The sequence below is a fragment of the Hemitrygon akajei genome, chromosome 5 (genome assembly GCF_048418815.1).
Source record: "Hemitrygon akajei chromosome 5, sHemAka1.3, whole genome shotgun sequence".
NCBI lineage: Eukaryota > Metazoa > Chordata > Chondrichthyes > Myliobatiformes > Dasyatidae > Hemitrygon > Hemitrygon akajei.
The window spans coordinates 23,921,662-23,942,180 of record NC_133128.1 but is presented as its reverse complement, the minus strand read 5'-3'; the positions used below and the strand labels follow the sequence as shown (position 1 = coordinate 23,942,180).

The 20,519-nt window shown below is 40.9% G+C and overlaps 1 protein-coding gene across 4 annotated transcripts in view; it reads left to right on the top strand.

Annotated features, from left to right (window-relative positions):
- Positions 1 to 15,548, top strand: part of LOC140727553 (interferon-induced GTP-binding protein Mx3-like) — a 40,791-nt gene extending 25,243 nt beyond the window's left edge. For all 4 annotated transcript variants that reach the window (XM_073045029.1, XM_073045033.1, XM_073045032.1 and 1 more), the window contains 7 exons: positions 1,798 to 1,876; positions 3,488 to 3,610; positions 7,795 to 7,939; positions 9,362 to 9,520; positions 11,867 to 11,943; positions 13,981 to 14,181; positions 14,648 to 15,548. In XM_073045029.1, coding sequence (XP_072901130.1) covers positions 1,798 to 1,876; positions 3,488 to 3,610; positions 7,795 to 7,939; positions 9,362 to 9,520; positions 11,867 to 11,943; positions 13,981 to 14,181; positions 14,648 to 14,875 — 1,012 coding nt within the window. In that variant the 3' untranslated portion in view covers positions 14,876 to 15,548. The remainder of the gene's footprint in view (positions 1 to 1,797; positions 1,877 to 3,487; positions 3,611 to 7,794; positions 7,940 to 9,361; positions 9,521 to 11,866; positions 11,944 to 13,980; positions 14,182 to 14,647) is intronic.
- The last annotated feature ends 4,971 nt before the right edge of the window (positions 15,549 to 20,519 follow it).

Genomic DNA, 20,519 nt, shown 5'->3' with positions numbered 1-20,519 from the left:
TTAAACTTCCGTCCTAAGACTTTGACTATCTACCATATCCATACCCGTCATGAATTGTAAACAAGGAATAAAGATACCCCTCTGCCTCCTTCACTCCATGGAAAGCAGTCCCAGCCTATCGGGTCACTCATTATAAGTCAAACTCCTCAGTCCTGGAAAAATCTTTGAGTCTTTTTTGCACCCTTTCTAGCTGAATCACATCTTTTCTGTAACATGACAAACAGAACTGCACAGAGTACTCTTAACCAAAGTTCAAAGTCAATTTAACATACATGTCGTGGGCAATCACAGTAGATACAAAGAAACACAACAGGATCAATGAAAAACTACACACAAAGATGGACAAACAAACAACGTGCAAAAGACGACAAAAAGTGCAGATACAAAAAGAAAATGTTAAGTAATAAATAATACTGAGAACATGAATTGTAGAGTCTTTGAAAGTGGGTTCATACGCTTTGGAATCACTTCAGTGTTGTGGTGAGTGAGACTATCCATGCTGGATCAGGAGATTGATGGTTGAAGGGTAATAACTGTTCCTGAACCTGGTGGTGTGGGACCTAAGGGACCTGTACCTCCTTCACAATAGCAGCAGTGAGAAGAGACCATGGCCTGCATGGTTAGGTCTGTTGTATTTTTAATATTTGAGAGAGAGAGAGAGAGAGAGAGAGAGAGAGAGTGTGAGTGTGTGTGTGTGTGTGTGATTAAGCATTCCTGTTTAAATAATTAATTACAGGTTATTTGTAAAAATACATTAATTGCTAAGTCATCATAATAAGTGGGCGCCTTGCTTTAAGTTAACTCAAATTTACACTCGTATTTTGGACTCTTTGTGTCTTTCTTTGAATTAGTTTAATGTTTTGAAGTTACAAAACATAACAGGGTCCTTGAGGATTGGAAGTTGTTATATGGCCCCACTCCCATTCTCAGTGTCCTCACCATTGAAGGCAAGCTTGCCGTGTGCCTCATTCACTGCTCTATCAGACAGTACGTGAGCAGGCTGACTGAGGAACAAAGGTGAAAGTGTTTGACATGGTGCAGAATGTGATGATGGAGCTGGGGAAGTGTCACTTAAAGTGTGAGATTGGTAAAATGAAAGGTGTAGATTGCCCAAGTTTGTCAGTTTTCACGCACAGAGAATCAGAAGGAATACACTGGACTTTTCCGGTTATTTACTGCTGGTGGACAATGGGGAGATAGTGAGGCAAGAACAAAACAGCAGATGCTGGAAATGTGAAATCGAAACAGCAGATGATAGAGACACTCGGAGATGATCTGGTTGTCTCTCTTGCTAGGGAGAGAGAGAGACAAACACAGCATCCCCAGTGGTTTCTGATTTGTGTAAAAAGATTGTGTTCAGCCATAAAGGTAGTGCTTGCTCTTCCATCTCCATTTCTGTTGGAGTTGTCTGTGTTCCAATAGCTTACCCATGGAAACTAGGAATGTTGCATTACTGGTGCTGACTGATCGAGTGATAACGTTGACCGTATTGTGTTCCACATCCTTCAGTTCAGAGTTTATGAGCAGCATGGGGAGGATTCTAAATTCAGTACTAGGATTGCCCAGAGTGGAGATAATCCAGTGTGGAGGAGGTGCAAGAAAGCGTGGTACTACCTGGATCATGGGCCCACCTGGCTTATGTTGCTAGTATATTATGAGGCTTGTTAGTACCGTCTCCACACTTCATATACATAGCACTTCCCAGTTAAGGCAATGCAAAAACAGTTGGATTATTTTGCCATTATCTCATAAAATATCAGCCTTGACTATGATATTCTTCAAAATTTTATTAACTAGGCAACTTTTTGAAGAAGGAAAGGCTGGTATCTCAAATTTGGCTGTTCGGCTAACAAAGGAACTTGTTAACCACATTAATGTAAGTCATATTCTGTAAAGCAATCTCAGTTTTTGATAATATATAGTGCATTATGCTCAATTGTATATTTAAAGTACAAACAATTCAGCATCACTACCATGAATTTTGTGGGGAACTCTGATGAGACTAAAATGGGTTTTGTTTAACTGGAGCATATTTAGTCCAAGTCAAAGTTTATTGTCATTCAATCATATACATGTAAACCACCAGATCAATGTAACTTAGGCACAACACAGGAAGTAATATTACCACAAATAATAAGATGAATTTTGGGAATTCTTTTGGATATATTGCGGTTTCAGATCATCTTTGGATTTCTGAACTGTAAGCCTGAATTTGTGGCATTTAGCTGATTAAGAGAATCTTTCTGCTGGGGAGTGTTATTACCTCAGCTAATGTGAGGTAACATGTTAGAAAAAAAAATTGAAGAAAAAGAGGAAGATTAGTTTTATTTGTCACATGTACATCAAAGGGTGACACTGTAACATAGTGGCTAGCACAACAATTTACAGTACCAGCAACCCAGGTTCAATGCATGTCACTGCCTATAGGGAACAGTGGGAATTGTTTGTTCTTGCCGTGACCGCTTCAGTTTCCTCCCACAGTCCAAAGATGTACCATTTGGTAGGTTAATTGGTCATTGTAAATTGTCTTGTGATTAGCCTGGGATTAAAACATCAAAACATATTGAAATACATTGCTTTGGGTCAGTGATCAAAACAGTCCACGTATGTGCTGGGTGGGGAGGGTTGGGTGGGGCTGGAGAGCCTGCAGGTGTTGCTTCTGTCTTCTGTCACCAACGTTGCATAATTTGCTAACCGTGATCTGTATATCTTTAAAATGTGGGAGGAAATTGGAGCACCTCGAGGAAACCCAAATGGCCATGGGTGGAACATATAAATTCCTTACAAAACAACACTGGGAGTTGAACCCTGATCTTACAGCTGCTACTTCTTGATAGAGAGGTGGGAATAGCAAGTTCTTCTGAAAAGGAAGACCCAAGCATAGGACCAGGAATGTGGGATGGGTGTATAAAATTAGTGGGATCAAGACATGGCAGTAAGCAGAAGTTGACATAATTGTGCAGAGGTGCAAAGACTGAAAGTCAAAAGTGAGTAATGCAGAATACATGTATGCTCATGTGCAATGAAAAAAAATTACTTACAGATCATCAGATAAGTGGAATATTACTGGGGAAGGTGGGCAATTTAGACAACATTAATGGACAGAGCAAGGTTTGTTGTCACTCTCTGGTTATGCTACAGTGACTATAATCAAAAGTTCGAGAATCAAGTGTCATATTAGAGGCTTGGGATTTGCACTGAGCACTATGGTAGAGTAGGAATGACATCATCCAAGACGAGATGATAAAATATGCTCTCTCAAGTGGATTGCCGTAGAATGAAATTACCTATTTAATATTCAAGTTCAGAAATATTGCATTGCATCTCAAAACACTCTGGTTGGCATGAGTTCATGCTACAAGCTTTCCTTCAGAGAAGGGGATTATGGAATAAGTCAGGATGTAAAAGTGAGGAGTTAGCATCAGAACTGGCAGGCTCACCTTTCCACTAAACACACAGTGATCTTTGCACAATCTGTCTTTTCAAGAAATCGTTGCCTCAGTTGCGAATGGACATTGACAAGGAACTAAACAAATCATTGAAATGTATGAAGATGTACAACGCTGCGGTCCCTTCTTCTTACAGTGAGAAAATGACATTCATAATTGAGGTAAGGTTCTCTCTATTTAATGGCTACATTTAGGCTGTTCAATAGCAACATTCATGAAACGTAGAACAGAAAAGCATGGTGCAGTCTCTTCAGCTCATGATGCTGTGCTGAACTTTTAAACTACTCCAAGATCAATCTAACCCTTCCCTCCCTCATAGCCCTCCATTTTTCTATCATCCATGTGCCTATCAAAGTATCATAAATGACCCTAATATATCTGCCTCTACCACCACCCCTGGCAGTGCAACCAATGTACTTGCCACTCTCTGTAAAAAGAAAACTGTCTCTGACACTACCCCTATACTTTCCTCCAAACACCTTGAAAGTATGTAATCTCATATTGGCTATTGTCACCCCAGCTGAAAGATGCTAGTTGTCTCTAAGTATCCCTTTTGTCCTCTTAATCACTTGTGTCAAATTGTCTTTTACCCTAGTTCACTACAAAGACAAAACCCTAGCTCAGTCAACCTTTGCTCAAAAGGCATTCTTTAATCCAGACAGGATTCTAGTAAATTTCCTCTGCGCCCTCTCTAGAGCTTTCAAATCCTTCCTATAATAAGGCAACCAGAACTAAATACAATAATCCATGAGTGGTCTGGCCAGCTGGTGGCGTAGTGGCATCAGCACCAAATTTCAGAGTGAAGGCTCCCGAGTTCGAATCCAGCCGGCTCCCTTGCACGTTTTCCATCCGCGCTGGGTTGAGCATCGAGCTAGCAACTCAGCCTTGTAAAAACAAGAAAGCCTGCTAAAAACACGCTGTCATGACAGCGTCCCGATGACTCCACTCGGAGTTAAGGGCTTTCTTTGTTTCCTGAGTGGTTGAACCGGGGTTACAGAGCTCAACATCACCCCATGGCTCTTGAACTCAATCCCCTGACTAATGAAGACCAACATGCCATCTGCCATCCTATCAACTAATGCAGCAACTCCGTGGGTGTCAAGATCCTTCACACAGCTAAGAATCCTGCCATTAACCTTGTACTCTGCCTTAAAGTATAACCTTCCAAAGTGTATCATTTCATAATTTTACAGATTGAACTCCTGTGGAGCTTCCTCAGCCCAGTTATTAATGTCCCACTGTAACCTACGACAACTTTTCGCACTATCCACAACACCAGTGACCTTTGTGTCACCTGAAAAAGTGCTAACACATCGTTGCATTTCCCTCATCTAAGTCATTCATAAAAATCACAAAAAACAGGGGTCCAAGAATAGATGTCTATGGAACACCACTAGTCCCAAATCTCCAGGCAGAATATACTCTATCTACTTGTATACTTTGCCTTGAATCCAAACAGCCAAGTGTCCCTGGATCCCATGCCCCCGACTTTCTGAATGAACCTGCCGTGATTAACCTTGTCAAACACCTTACTAAAATCCACATACACCATATCCATTGCTCTGCCTTCATCTATCTGTTTGGTTACTCCTTCGAAGAATACCATCAGGCTTGTGAGACACAACCTACCCCTCACAAAGCCACGCTGGCTCATAGATTCTGTCTCTATTCTCTCCAATGGTCTCCTTACCACTGGCATAAGACTCAATGGTCTATAAACTTTCTTGATCGAAGGAATAACATATGCCACTGTCCAGTCTTCTGGTATTACTCCTGTGGTCAGTGAAGACACAAAGATCAACTACTAAATTGTAGCAATCTCTTCCCTCACTTCCCATAGTAGCCTGAAGTATACTGTAACTTCAGTATAGTTCAGTACTGAAGTACTGAAGGAGACTTACCTGTCCTAATGCTTTTCAAATTTTCCAAGCCAACCTCTTTCTTAAATTCAACATATTAGCCTATCCACACTGATCTCACATTCATTAACATCCATCTCACTGGTGAATGCTGAAGTAAATTTTTCATTAAGGACCTATCCCTTATCTCCCCCAACTCATAACACATATTCTCTAATCCAGGTAAATACTCTCTGAACCCAGTCTAAAGCTTGTACATCCTTACCATAATGAGGCGATCAGAACTGAACGTAATACTGATCACAGTGGGGTTTAACCAGAGTTTGATAATGTTGCAACATTACCTCAGCTGCTGAGCTTGATCCCCCGGCAAATGAAGGCCAGGTTCCAGTGCATGAGTCTGTTCTATACTGACCTTACACTTGTCAAAGACCAACACTGAAGAGAAGTATTCATTCAGGACCTCTTTACCTCCTCTGACTTCAGGCACATGGTTTCTGATTGGTTCTACCCTCTCTCTAATCTTCTCCTTAATCCTATTTGCCAGGGGCTTTTCATAGCCCCTCCTGATTTTCTCAATTCCCTTCTTTAGTTCCTTTCTGGCATTTACTCCTCACGTGTTTCATTTGATTCTAACTTCTGAAGCTTTACATACTTTTCCTTTTTGACTAAATTCATCACCTCTCTGGACATCCAAGTCCATGGTTCTCTTATCTTTCCATCCCCTTCCTTCCTTCTAACAGGAACATACCTTTCCTGTACTCCGTGCAATTGATCATTAAGCACCCTCCACGTGTCTGATATGGACTTGTCAGAGAAAGGTGTTCCCAATTAATGCTTCTTAATTCTTGTCTAATGCCCTCGTAATTTTGTCTGACTCCAATTTAAAACTAACCCACTAGGACCATTCTTGTCCTTATCTGTAGCTATCCTGAAAAATAAGGAGATGTGCTCTCTGCTCCCTAACTGTTCACCTATTGAAAAGTTAGTTACCCAGCCAGGCTCATTACCCAACACCAGGTCTCGTTGGACCCATCAACAGATTGATTTAAGAAACCTTCTATAATATACTTAACAAATTCTGCCCCATCTAAACCCCTTGTACTAAGACGGTTCCAGTTTAAATTAGGGAAATTGAAATCTTCCATGACAATAACCCTGTTATTTTTATACATTTCTTTAATCTGATTACTTATCTATTCTTCAATATCCCGGTGTCTATTAGGGCTCTGTAGTACAATCCTATCAGAGTGATTTCACCCTTCCTGTTCCTGAGTTCCACCCAAATGGACTCAGTGTCTGACCCCTCCATCGTGTCTCCCCTGAGTGCAGCTGTGAAATTGTCCCTGATTCGTAGTGAAACTCCACCCCCCCACACACTTCTCTTACTTCCCCCTCTATCTTTTCTAAAACTTTGAAAACCTGCTACATTAATTACCCATTCCTCAACCAAGTTTCAGCAATGTCATAGTTCCATGTACTGATCCATGCTCTAAGTTCATTACCCTGGCCCTGCACCATTTTCCCAGCCACTAAGTTCAACTAAGTTAAAAATGTTTTGTTGATGATTTTTGTTTCTACTCAGTGCCTGAGGCTGCTGGCTTAAGTGTCCAACAATAATCAGCCAGCTTTGGTGGATTCCAGTTGCCCTGGTACCATTTCTCAATCACTGCAATGTCCTGGTGAAACCTCTCACCATGCTCCTCAATGACAGCACCAAGATTTGCAGGGAAGAAGTCTAAACGGGAATGCAGAAAATAAGTCTTTAGTGACATGTTGCACTTCATGGTTTTTAATGCTTGAAGCATGTTGTACAGACCAACTGCATGTAGTCTGGTGCTCTGTAGATGCTAAGAAATGACATTCTTGAACATTTTCCCGAGAAAATCACATGGTTCCACTGGAAATCCTTTGAATTGCCTATCATTGATGAACTGTTTTAATTTGTGGACCAACAAAAGTGCCTTCCTTCGTCTTGCCATCGGTTATTCTGACTTGAATTATAAATTGAAATAACAAATATGGTCAATTTCAAAAAAAAGGATGCGTGTTGGGGAAATTCCATGTTGATTTTCATGATCAGCGGCCCAGAATCCATAAGATACGTCGAAACGTATTCAAGAAACAAGATGCTTACTGTCCAGTGTTATCAATTACTCCAGACCAATGCTCTTGAGCAGAGCCACTAATGTCCCTGAAATTCTCCCTCTCTGTACCAAACTACCCTCTCCACCCTACTTTTCTTTACCCATAATCCACTAACACAACTTACCCTTATTTAATTGCATGTACTAGTCACACAATGAATCTCTCACCATTGGTCGGCCTGCAGTCTGAAAGCCAATGATCTCCTGACATTCAGGTCTCAAAGTTTCACTTGGAAAAGAAGCTCTGGGTACAACAATGCCTTCCAGTGGTCTTTTTTGTTTTATTCCTTCCTAAGTGGTTACGCCAGTAATTTTACAAACCTTGTCATTTCATCACAGAAAATCAATGATTTCTGCAGCCATGTTAAAAGTTTGACGTCAGGGGAGGAGCCGTATGACAAGGCAAAAGGAGAAAGGTACATCAGCAAAGTGCGGAAGGAGTTTGCAACATGGAATTTATTCCTGGCAAAGAGAATATCAGACTGTGAGTAGAGTAATCACTGGAGTTACCTTGTTTAATTGACTGTTGTGGGTTAGGCTGTATGATCTAGTTTGCTGATTAAATGTAATCCAACAGGCTAATGTTGAAAGGCACCTCACACAATATGCTGGAGGAATTCAGCAGGCCAGTCAATATCTGTGGAAAAGAGTAAACAGTTGATGTTTTGGGCTGAGACCCTTCCTCAGGACTGGAAAAACAGATGAGAAGTTAGAGCTAGAAGGTGGGGGGAGAGGGGAGGAAGAAGTACAAGGTGGCAGGTGATAGGTGAAACGGGGAGGGGGGGTGAAGTGAGGAGCTGAGAAGCTGATTAGTGAAAGAGATAAAGGGCTGGAGAAGGGGGAAATCAAATAGGAGAGGGCAGAAGACCATGGAAGAAAGGGAAAGGGGAGGAGCACCAGAGGGACGAGACGAGGTGAGAGAGGGGAACAGGAATGGGAATGGTGAAGGAGGAGACAATTCCCAGAGGTTTGAGAAATTGATGTTCATGCCATCAGGCTGGAAGCTACCCAGACGGAATAGAAGGTGTTGCTGCTCCAACCTGAGTATGGCTTCATTGCAGCAGTAGAGGAGGCTGTGGACTGACACCTTCCTGCTTCTGGATATTTGCGTTGCAAGGTTCATTTGGAAAAAGGTCAAGAGGAGAGACATTCTGTATCAATCATTAGGAGAAATGGAGGCACCTTACCTCTGCTTGTTTCTGCCTGATTTTCCCTGCCCTGAGGTGCTACCAAGTACAGGGTACTCTGTTAACCAGGATAGTTAGTTCCGTGCCTGAATCATCAGTGAGTAAATCAGTGCCCCCTTAGGGCAAGGAAGGAATGTACACACGGAGACGCAAGTGATTCTGCAGGTCAGATTCAGATTATTACATATATGTTGAAACAGACAATATATGTGTCATTTGTGTTAACCAACACAACCTGGGGATGTGCTGAGGGCAGCCTCCATATGTCGCCACACATTCCAGCACTGAGGTCAGTATTTTTGATAAGGGGACTTGGCCCGAAATGTGGACGGTTCACTTCCATCCATTGACCTTCTAAATTACTCTAGCATTGATTTTTGACAATACTGCCTCTGTAGGTAGTTGATGAAAATTGCTTTTACTGTAATTACAGCAATTAAATAATTTTATTTGTAGCTTTAAATAGTTTTAATATTTTTTTGCAGTTATTTGTCACTGCGTTGAATTTGCAGTTCCTATTTTCTTTCACTGTGCATTGTAAATCAAAATTCATTATAGTTTTTATGTAATGACCGGAAAAGGAGAGCGGATGGTGAGTAAGCGGTCTGCCGCCAAGGGGGCAGTGGCCCAAAACAGTTTGGGAACCACTGATCTACATATTGCCTTTCAGATGTGATACTGTAAAAGAACACGAGTCTTACATATCTTTTCGGTGTCAGTCCGAGACTATGTCCGTGACGAAGTTCTCCAATATGAAGATCTGTACCGTGGAAGAGAGCTGCCTGGGTTCATCAACTACAAAACCTTTGAATCTCTTATGAAGAAAGAGATTGCTCAACTTGAAGATCCAGCGATGAGAAAAATGAAGTGTATTACTGGTATGTGACTGCTATGCATAAGGTGCACAACTTTGAACTGTAAGAATACTGGCTATTCTAATGAAAATATTCATCAAAGGTTTTGGTAATTGCTTCATTCTTGTCACATGTATCAAGAAATAGTGAAAAGCTGTTGTTTGGATGCCATTCAGTCAGGTCAGTCCATGTATCAAGGCAGTACAAAAGTGGACGATATAAAAATGCAGAATATAGCATTATAATTATAGAAAAAATGCAGTGCAGATAGAGAAAGCACATGGGCCATGGTGAGGTGGACTGAGAGTTCAAGAGTTTATCATGCAAGAGATCCTTTATCATTCAAGAGTCTTTTAACAGGGTAGAACCTGTTCTTCAACCTGATGCACTGTGTTCTCAAGCTTTTGTCTCTTCTGACCAATGAGAGGGGAGAAGAGAGAATGAGCAGGATGGAGGGGTCCTTGATTGTGTTGTCCACTTTCCCAAGGCAGTGGAAAAAGCAGACTTAGTCAATGGAGGTGGATGTCACCACCTAAATTCACCAGTGGTAGGTGTACCTGGGCTGAAATTTACCTTCCTGTCTATGTATTGAGCTCATTGGAAACAAATGTGGGAGTGACAAAAACCAGCGGCTAAACTTCTTGTAGTTCTTTAACAATAGTGGCCAAAGACCCCTCCCCCCAGAATCATATTAAGAAGGAGCCTGAGATTTCTTCAACTCTTTGAAGGAGCTTTCCAGCACATTTCATCTTCCTCTCCCCAGCAGATTCACGAGCTTCAGTCTTAGTTCATTTATTCTTTTTCCAATATTTTTATTAATTTACATATAATACAGAGTACAAGAAAAAATATATCAATATATTATACTAAATTGCATATAAAGACTTAACCCTGTATTCATACAGATTAATTAATTTGTAACATTGAAATATAGTGATTTTATTATATAAATAAAAAATCTAACCCACTACCAAGACCGAAGCTGATTAGTAAAGAAAAAAAGGGAAAAAAATTATTAGTCATCATCTATGCTTTAACAAGAAATCAAAGGTTTTGAAAAAAATTCAGAAAAGGTCCTCACAATGTTTGAACGTCTTGACCAGATTCAGAGATTGAACATTGAATCTTCTCTAAATTTAAACATGACATCACATTACGTAACCACTGGGTGTGAATAGGAGGGGCTGCATCTTTCCATTTAAGCCAGAGCGTCCTTCTGGCCATAAGAGAAATAAAATCCAAGATGTGGAAGTCAGATGACTCTCCAACAATACCAAATAAAGTGGTCAAAGGATTAGACTTAAAGTTTACTTTGAAAAGTATCAAGAAAGTTTGAAATACCTCTTTCCAATATTTTCCAAGACTTGGACATGTCCAAAACATATGAAAGTTCATTTATTTTTGCTGAGATTGTTATATTGAAGTAGTTGAACCTGTCTTGTAGACCAATATCATCTCAGTCTCGTGTTCTTTCTCTGTCTCTACAGCGATATACCCTTGTGCAGTTGACTTTTGAATGTCCACAGAGAGCCCAGAGTAATAATAAAATACTCAATGATACGGTCATAAGACATAAGAGCAGAATTAGGCCATTTGGCCCATTGAATCTTTTCCACCATTCTATTATGGCAATTTTTTTATCCCTCTCAACCTCATTTTCCTGCCTTCTCCCAGTAATCTTTGATGCCCATATTAATCAAGGACCTACCAACCTCCACATTAAACAGACCCAATGACTTGATCTCCAGAGCCGCCTGTGGCAATGAATTCCATAGATTCACCACCCTTTGGCAAGAAATTCCTCTTCATCTCTGTTCTAAAGGGGTATCCTTCTATTTCTAATCTGTGCCCTCTGGTCCTAGACTACCCCACTATAGGAAATATCCTCTCCACATCTACGCTATCTAGGCCTTTCAATATTCAACAGGTTTCAATGGAAGCCCCCTCATTCTTCAGAACTCCAGCAAGTACAGCCTAGAGCCATCTGACACTCCTCTTATGTTAACTCTTTCATTCCCGGGAATAATCTTGTTGAACCCCCTTTGGACAGTCCCCAATGCCCACTCATCCTTTCTTAGAAGAGGACCCCAAAATTGCTCTCAGTACTTCAAGTGTGAGTAATATCAACATTAATAACCAACCAGTTGTTAGAATCAATTAGCCTGTGGCTAAGAACAAGGGAGGGTGTAAAGAAGAAAAAATGTGAGAAAGAGTGCTGTAAGGGAAATGCATTCAAATTGCTATTTTAAGCTTTTATTCATATCGTTTGCCAAAGCAACTAAAACAAAATGGTGATATTTTCTTTTAGTTGATTCAGGATAACTTGGTGGTGGGTTTGGAAAGTGACTTTTGTCCTCTCTTCTGTTGTAGAGATCACAAGGGAAGCTCTTTTAAATGTCGCTGAGCAACATTTCAGTGCCTTCTTCAACCTTTACAAAGCTGCCAAGGTACAGTATTTATGCACATGTACCTTCTACCTACTGTTAGCCAGAGGAACAGGAGAGTATTTGAGGAATGGGTAGGAGGGTGGTAGAAGTTCTTGCCAATTCCAAACCATTTCTTGCCCAATTACATTCCCATTGTTTTTGCCATAGGAGCATTGGAACAAACACGGGCCATTCATCCCATTGTTGCTGGCCCCCTTTTCCAATGCTTCAGTCAAGTCAATGACAAAATAAGATGAATGGCTTCCCTCGTGTCATAAATTTCTGTGATTTGATGGCTGGTCTCTACCTCAACTCCATATACCGTCCATATTTCCATATCTGTCAATAATGCCACCCAACAAATTTCAAATCTTCTTGATGACATGTCCACATTTTATTACTGTGTGTGTGATCAAATCTCCCTCTCTCTCCCTCAATTGCATGTTACAATTGCATAGAGATGCTGGGCTCGATTTTTCATTTTGCCACTTTTGGCATATGCATGAAGACCTCAAAGTACAAAATAGAGTTTTTGTATTCTGATCCTCAACCAAACCATTGAAAAGACGAGGTACCATTATGGGTCCCTGGAGACCAGCAAGTGCCACCCCTGCACCCTCAATCATACTGTAAATTCCTTAACTGTGAATCAAGCACATCTTCAGTGTTGAGTATTTGTATTATGGAAAATGGGCTGAGCTGTAGGAAGCTGAAGACTCACAAATACTCACAGAGCAGCTTCTTGCCACCTGCTGTCAGATTTCTGAAGGGTCCATGAACCAACAAACATCATCCTGCTTTTCCTTACCTTTCTTTTGCATTATTTATTTATTTTTGTCATTTATAGTAATTTTGTCCTTGCACTGTACTGCTGCCACAAAATATCAAATTTAATGTCATTTTAGTCAGTGATAATAAATCTAATTCTGATTTTAAACTCTCTTGCTCATCCTGTTTGGGTGTAATAGGGCCAAAGGCCTCCATGTCTGGCCAATATATGTGTCTATCCAAATGCCTGTTAAATGTACATTGGCAGGTAATCTACATTCTCTTGTGTTCTCTTTCAACACATTCAGGTACCCACCTAGATTTCTTCTCCTTTTCTTTTCCCAACCCTCTCCTCACAACCACCCCCTGCCTTGTTCCTTCTGCTCATCATCCTCCCCACATCTGGCTCCACCTATCATCTGCTCTTTTCTTGTACTGCTAAATTCTGGCAATCTTTCCTCTTTTCCTCGGTGCCTGTGGAGATTCCCAACTTGAAACATCAATCTGTGCATTACGGCTCCAGGAGTGCTGTATGACCTTCAGAGTTGTTACGGCATTCGGTGTTTCTTCTTAATCTCTAATCAGTTGTCCCTTTTCTAAGTAAACTTATACCCTGTTCCTTACAACTTCCTCCGGCTGTCACTGGTCTCAGGAGCCTGCCATTTCATCTTCTGGTGCCTCACCTGTGGTTAATGAAGATGTAAAAATTAGTATCAGGGATCTAGTCATCATGTTTCTCTTTGCATGGCATTCTGGGATAGATCTTATTTGGTCCTGGGGATTTGTCTAACCTTGTGTGTGTTCACAGACCTTTAATGCCTCAGTCTTCTAAATTTCCTGTTCTTAAGTATTCTTTCCAACTTGGTCACAAGTTGCTTTTCAGTATTGATTTTTCAGTACCTGCACCTTGCTATCAAGGTCCTTGATCAAGGTGGAAGAGAGCCACCTTATTAAACTGTACATTGTTGCTGGTGAGGGATCTCCCCACCGCACACCTGCCCATGATGTTTTTGTGGCAAGAGTTCCAGGATTTAGGATGGTGTCCAACTCAGAATGGGAACTGCAAGCAGTAGTTTTCACCTACACCCATGGTCCTTGTTCCTCTTGGTGATGGAGATGGTGGGAATGGGGAGGAGCTGTTGGAGTGGACTGGACAGGTAACTGTGATGCATTGTGTTGATGGTGCTTTTCCAGTTTCATAGAGCGTAAAACTGTTTTAGATTCTAAATTTTCCCGCTGTAAAGTGGGCCTTGAGATGACTATATTTGCTATTTTTGTCTTTGCCTACAGGTCAAAATTGCAACTCTCAGCTGTGAGCAAGAACGGGAAGCAGAGAAGCTGCTGCAAGCCCAGTTTAAGATCGAGAGCACGGTGTACTCTCAGGATGGTCTCTATAGCGAAGGCCTGAATAAATTGAAGGGTAGCCCTTTTCAATTGCATGGAAGTGTCAGCCTCAAAGAAATGTCATTTCATTTAGAAGCGTACTACAAGGTAAACATACTGCAAATAATACTGAAGCGCATTAGATAACTGTCCAGTGTGTTCTAGCTACTGGTGGGCTATTTCCTCTTTGCTCACAGTAATACAATTGTTGAAAGAGCTAGCTGCGACATGAGGAAACACTTGCATTCTACACAATGAGTTGAAGTTTCTTGCATTGAACTGCTTAGAGGTTAACAGCAGATTCATAGGAATATAGGAAGTGACTCCCAACCCTGTGGCAACTGCAGCTTGTTTCTTTCTACTCACCTCTGACCCACATGCCCTAACACCGTTCTTTATAAAGAACTATCAATGCCATCCACAAAAGGAAACTCCAGATTCCATTAGCCCCTTTGTAGGAAAATTCACTCTTGAAAACTTTAGGTCTGAATTTAGGACTCACTAATCTGTAAGAATGCACAGGGAAGTTTTGCTTCATTTGCATTTTCCATTATTTTTATTCTCATCTCCCTAGATTGCCTCTAATCGACTGGCTGACCAGATTCCCATGGTCATACGTTGCTACATTTTAAATGAAATGGCGAGTAAGGTACGGATCGAGATGTTACAGCTCATCCAAGAGAAGGATCGCATCAATGAATATCTGATGGAAGATCAAGACACACAGAGAAAGAGAGACGAGCTTAAAAGCAAAATAGAGCGATTGAGAAAAGCCCAGAAGATATTGCTTGAATTTGGTTAAATAACTTGAATGTATTTATACATATTTCCTTTGCTAATTTCTTTCTTCTGTTTGGTCCTAGAGTCAAAAGTTACATCATGTTACAATCATGTGTAACTGTAAATATTGTCATCCTATTCACCTAAATTAGACGAATTTAAGGGTCTTCCTCGCCCAATTTTAACACATCTGATCATCCTTCTGGATAATTTCCTCTTCCCTGTTCTGACTGAAGTTAGCTGACCCAGGAAGTCATAGATTGAATTTCCATTAACTGCATATTGAGCTGCTCAATATGTTAACTGGTTTAGTTATCTTTAATATACCAGATGTAATATCACAGACCATTCATGTATTTACATTATGTATAATATTTCAGCTGTTGCATTGAAGTAAAGACAACTTAAAGCAAATAGATAATTATCAGATATGTTCAGAAGGATATATAGAAAGGGAGTGGGAATTAGTGTTTGACTTGTTTTCTTTATTGCACCGTTAGATTTACTGTAGTGTGGTCCATACCAATGGGACGATAAGTTATTTCTTTAGACTATGATTTAATGTTGCAAAAAACACTTTGCACTTTTGTTAAGTTATAACCGAACATATTTCAATTACATAATTGGTCATTTTTGTATGTTAAGTGATAAATAGATAAACCCTTGGATCTTCAAGATCAAAAGAAATCAATGTACATTACGGTTGCGCTTTTTTTTTAAGTCTGTTCAAGGAGGTCAAAATGTCTTTCATCACCAATGTAAAATGTCAGAATCAGGTTTAATATCACTGGCATATGTCATGAAATTTATTACCCTTTGCGGCAGCGGTACAATGTAATACATAAATGTGTGTGAGATAGAGGTCACTAACTGCATTCACTTCTGCACATTCAGTTAAACATGGACAAAATGTACCACAGGGGACTGGTGAACTTGCACACATTGGGTGTCCAAAGATGTATTGTTCATCCACTGACTTCTAAAGTACCCACCTGGTACAGTATTTATCTAATAGGAGACAGTGCTAAAGAACATTTCCAGTGTAGTTTTAAAAAGAGAAAATAAAATTTCACTGTCTCCAACCTTAAATTTCTGTAATAGGTCAAGTCTTTGCTTCCACATAGGATTCAACATCAGCAGATTCAGAAACAGTTACTACCCTACAAACATCTGCCTCCTGAACCAGCATTAAGATTTTTGAACCTATGCTTAGTAGAGCAATCTTTCATGATATGGTCCAACTCTACACATGACGCATTCTGTGCTATTAATATGTGGTATAGCCAGAACTTTTCAGAAGTTGCATTTGAATGGTGTCCATTCTATATCATAATGTGGCCAGTTTGTGCTTTGAGATAGTTGCTTAGATTTCTCTGATGCAGTTGCAAGTCTGACTTAATGTCGCATGGGTGATCATGGTCTTGGGAAGAGTAAGATCATGGTTGGCCTGCCCTTGAAGCAGGATGAAAGGGAGGTAGGAGAGGGGGAAAGAAATTGGAAAGAGAGATGAAAGCACCAACCGATAGGCTATCCTCAGGCTAAGCTATTTGGGGGATAATCTTCCACCTGGCCCATGTGGAGAAACCTCAGGTGTTCTAATACAAAAAGTGGTCACTGAGTTGTGTTACTGTGCTGGTCACAATTAGAACAATATAGCACAGTACAGGCTATTCAGCCCACAATATTGTGCCAACCTTTTAGCCTGCTCTAAGATCAATCTAATCCTTCCCTCCAATATAGCTCTGCATGTTTCTGTCTTCCATGTGCCTATATAAAGGTCTCTTATAAGCCCCTAAATGTATCTGCCTCCACCATCACCCCTGGCAGGGCATCCCATGCACCCACAACTCTGTGTAAAATAGCTTACCACTGACATCGCCCCTATGCTTCCCTCCAATCACCTTAAACTATGCCCCCTCACATCAGCTGTTCTCATCCTAGGAAAAAAATCTCTGGTGGTTCACTTGATCTACGCCTCTTTATCATCTTGTATACATCTCTCAAGTCACCTCTCCTCATCCATCATTCCAAAGAGAAAAGCCCTAACTCACTCAGCCTATTCTCATAAGGGATGCTCTCCAATACTGAAAATCCAATTTTCAGTAAAATATGTTTTAAGACAAGGTTGGATAGATTTTTGCATAGTAGGGGTATTAAGGGTTATGGGGAAAAGGCGGGTAGGTGGAGATGAGTCCATGGCCAGATCAGCCATGATCTTATTGAATGGAAGAACAGGCTTGACGAGCCAGATGGCCGACTCCTGCTTCTGTTTCTTATGTTCTAGTCCAGACAACATTCTATGAATGTGGAGAAGATACCTGGGGGTATTTTGCCTCCTAGGGTCAGGGATGTTTTAGATCAGGCCCATAGCATTCTAAGGGGGGGGGGAGTGACTACAAGTTGTGGTACATATTGGTACTAATGACTAAGGTAGGAAATGGGAGGGGGTCCTGAAGAAAGGATTTAGAAAGTTAAGTAGAAAACTGTAAAGCAGGAGCTACAGGGTAGCAATCTTAATTGCTGCTTGCACCACGTGCAAGGGTAGGAATAAAATGAACTGGCAAATGAATGTGTGGCTGAGGAGTTGATGCAGGGGGCAGGGTTTTCTGATTTCTTGCTTATTGGATCTCTCCAGGGGAAGGTATAATCTGTTTAAAAAGGTTATACCTCTGCTAGGCTCTCTTTTAGGGTGTGATTCATTCTCTCAAGCATGCCAGAACTCTGAGGTAGGCGTGGAATGTAAAGCCTATGCTTGGCCCCTAACAAAGCACAAGCCTCCTTGATCACCTTTCCAGTAAAGTGCTTAGGCTGGCCAGTACTGCCCACCTGGGGTATTATGCCTCAGCTGCTATATGGGATACTGTCACGACGGAGCAATTCCAACATGGCAATGCTTCCACACACCTGGTGAAGCAATCAACATTTACCAAGCAATACTGTAAACCAAGTTAATGGCCCTGCAAAATCCACTTGAAGTTGCTTCCATGTGTCTTTGTCCCATGCCTGATGCCCTAGTTGGATTTTAACTGCTTTTCCTGGGTCACACCAGTTGTAGGCAGAATTTAGCAATATCTCTCTCCTTCCCTGGCCAACACTAACAGCTTTCTAGCTGTGTCCTCATTTTAGCCCACCTTCTGTGGGCTGAACTATGGTTTTTTAACAAGGTCTGTCTGATGTATTCTGGGGCTACTGACACTCACCTTCTCACCACATCTCATCTTCCTTTTCCCCTGACAACGCCCCCTCTTGTATCACCTTTAAATCTTCCTCCTTCGACTCTCTGACCATCACTAAATCTAGCAGGATGTCCTCTTTTGTAAATTTTTAAGGTATTTCCTTATCCAAGGGTAAAGGGGACAATCCATCAGCATTTCCAATGATTAGTTGTCCTCGTAAATTTAATCTTGTAATTGTATCCTCGAGAAACAGAGACCATCTCTTCACTTGTGCTGCTGTTGTTTGTGGAACTTGCTTCTGTGCATTGAAAATGGACTCTAGTGATTGATTAGGGTAAATTCTCTGCCATACAAGTACTGGATGAAACATTGTATGCTCAAAAATAGACTCAAGTCCTCTGATAGATAGATAGAGGTAGATAGATACTTTATTCATCCCCATGGGGAAATTCAACTTTTTTTCCAATGTCCCATACACTTGTTGTAGCAAAACTAATTACATACAATACTTAACTCAGTAAAAAAATATGATATGCATCTAAATCACCATCTCAAAAAGCATTAATAATAGCTTTTAAAAAGGTCTTAAGTCCTGGCGGTAGAATTGTAAAGCCTAATGGCATTGGGGAGTATTGACCTCTTCATCCTGTCTGAGGAGCATTGCATCGATAGTAACCTGTCACTGAAACTGCTTCTCTGTCTCTGGATGGTGCTATGTAGAGGATGTTCAGAGTTATCCATAATTGACCGTAGCCTACTCAGCGCCCTTCACTCAGCTCTGTGTCAATCTGTCAGTTTTTCTCGGTTGTGGAGACAGTCAGGAATCAAAGGTTGAGCATGCTGCGACTAATGTCCTGAGCTGCGTAGATTTCAATGCAAGTAGTATAGTAGGAAAGGCAGGTGAGCTCAGGGCATGGATCAACACTTGAGATGATGATATTGTAGCCATTAGTGAGACTTAGTTGCAGGAGGGCAAGACTGGCAGCTCAGTATTCAGGGTTGCATTGTTGAGGGATTAAAGGAGGGTGGTGTTACTAGTCAGGGAAAATGTCACGGCAGTGCTCAGTCAGGTCAGACTGGAGAGCTCGCTTAGTGAAGCATTGTGGGGTAGAACTGAGTAATAAGAAAGGTATGATCACGTTAATGTATTACAGACCACCCAACAGCCTGAGGGACTTAGAGGAACAAACTTGAAAATAAATCGCAGACTCTTGCAAGAAACATATGTCTGACATAGTAGGTGATTTTAACTTTCTACATATTTACTAGGATTCCCATTCTGTCAAAGAATAGATGGGATAGAAATTGTCAAGTATGTTCAGGAAAGTTTCCTTAATTAGTACGTAGAAATCCCAATGAGACTATATGTGGTATTTGATCTGCTATTAGGGAATGAGACAGAGCAGGTGACAAAAGTTTGTGTAGGGGAACACTTTGTACCTAGTGACCACAATGCCATTCGTTTCAAAGTAAATATGCAAAAAGTTAGGCCTTTTCCATGGGTTGAGATTCTAAGTTGCAGGAAGGCCAATTTTGATGTTAACAGAAAGGATCTAGCAAGTGTGGATTGTGACAGGCTGTTTCCTGGTGAAGTTGTACTTGGAGACTTTCAAAAGCAAAATTTTGAGAGTACAAAGCTTGTATGTGCCTGTCTGAATACATGGTAAAGATTAACAGGCGTAGGAAAACTTGATTTTGAAGAGATATTGAGACCCTGGTTAAGAAATAAAAGAAGGTGCATAGCAGGAATGGACAGGTAGGAACAAATGAGGTGCTTATGGAGTGTAAGAATTGCAAGAGGACACTTAAGAAAGAAATCAGGTATGAGGTTGCCCCAGCAAACAAGGTGAAGGAGAATCCTAAGGGATTCTACAGAGATGCAGGTAGAAAATGCATGTCAAAAGGGCAATGTTACAATAGTCTTGAGGTATTTAATTATGCAGGTAGATTGGTGCTGGATCCCAGGAGAGGGCAATTCTAGAATGCCTTTGAGGTGGCTTTTAAGAGCAGCCCGTGGTTGAGTCCACTAGGGGACCCGCTATTCTAGGTTGGGTGATGTCCAATGAACTAGAATTGATTGGAGACCTTAACATAAAAGAACCCTGAGGCAAGGATCATAATATGATCAAATGCACACAGGAATTTGAGAAGGAGAATCTAAAGTCAGATGTGTCAGTAATAAGGTGGAGTAAAGGGAAATACAGAAGAATGAGAGAGGAAAAATTGTTTGGAAAAGAATATTGGCAAGGATGGCTGGAATTTCTGGAAGCAATTCAGAAGGCACAGGATATATACACTTTAAAGAGTAAAAAAAGTATTCTACAGGAAAATGACACAACCGTGGCTGACAAGAGAAGTCAATGCCAACAAAAAGGCAAAGGGAGGGCCTAGAATTAGTGGGAAGTTAGAGGATTGGGAAGCTTTCAAATAACAACAGAAGGCAACCAAAAAGTCATTAGGAAGGAAAAGATGGAATACGAAAGTAAGCCA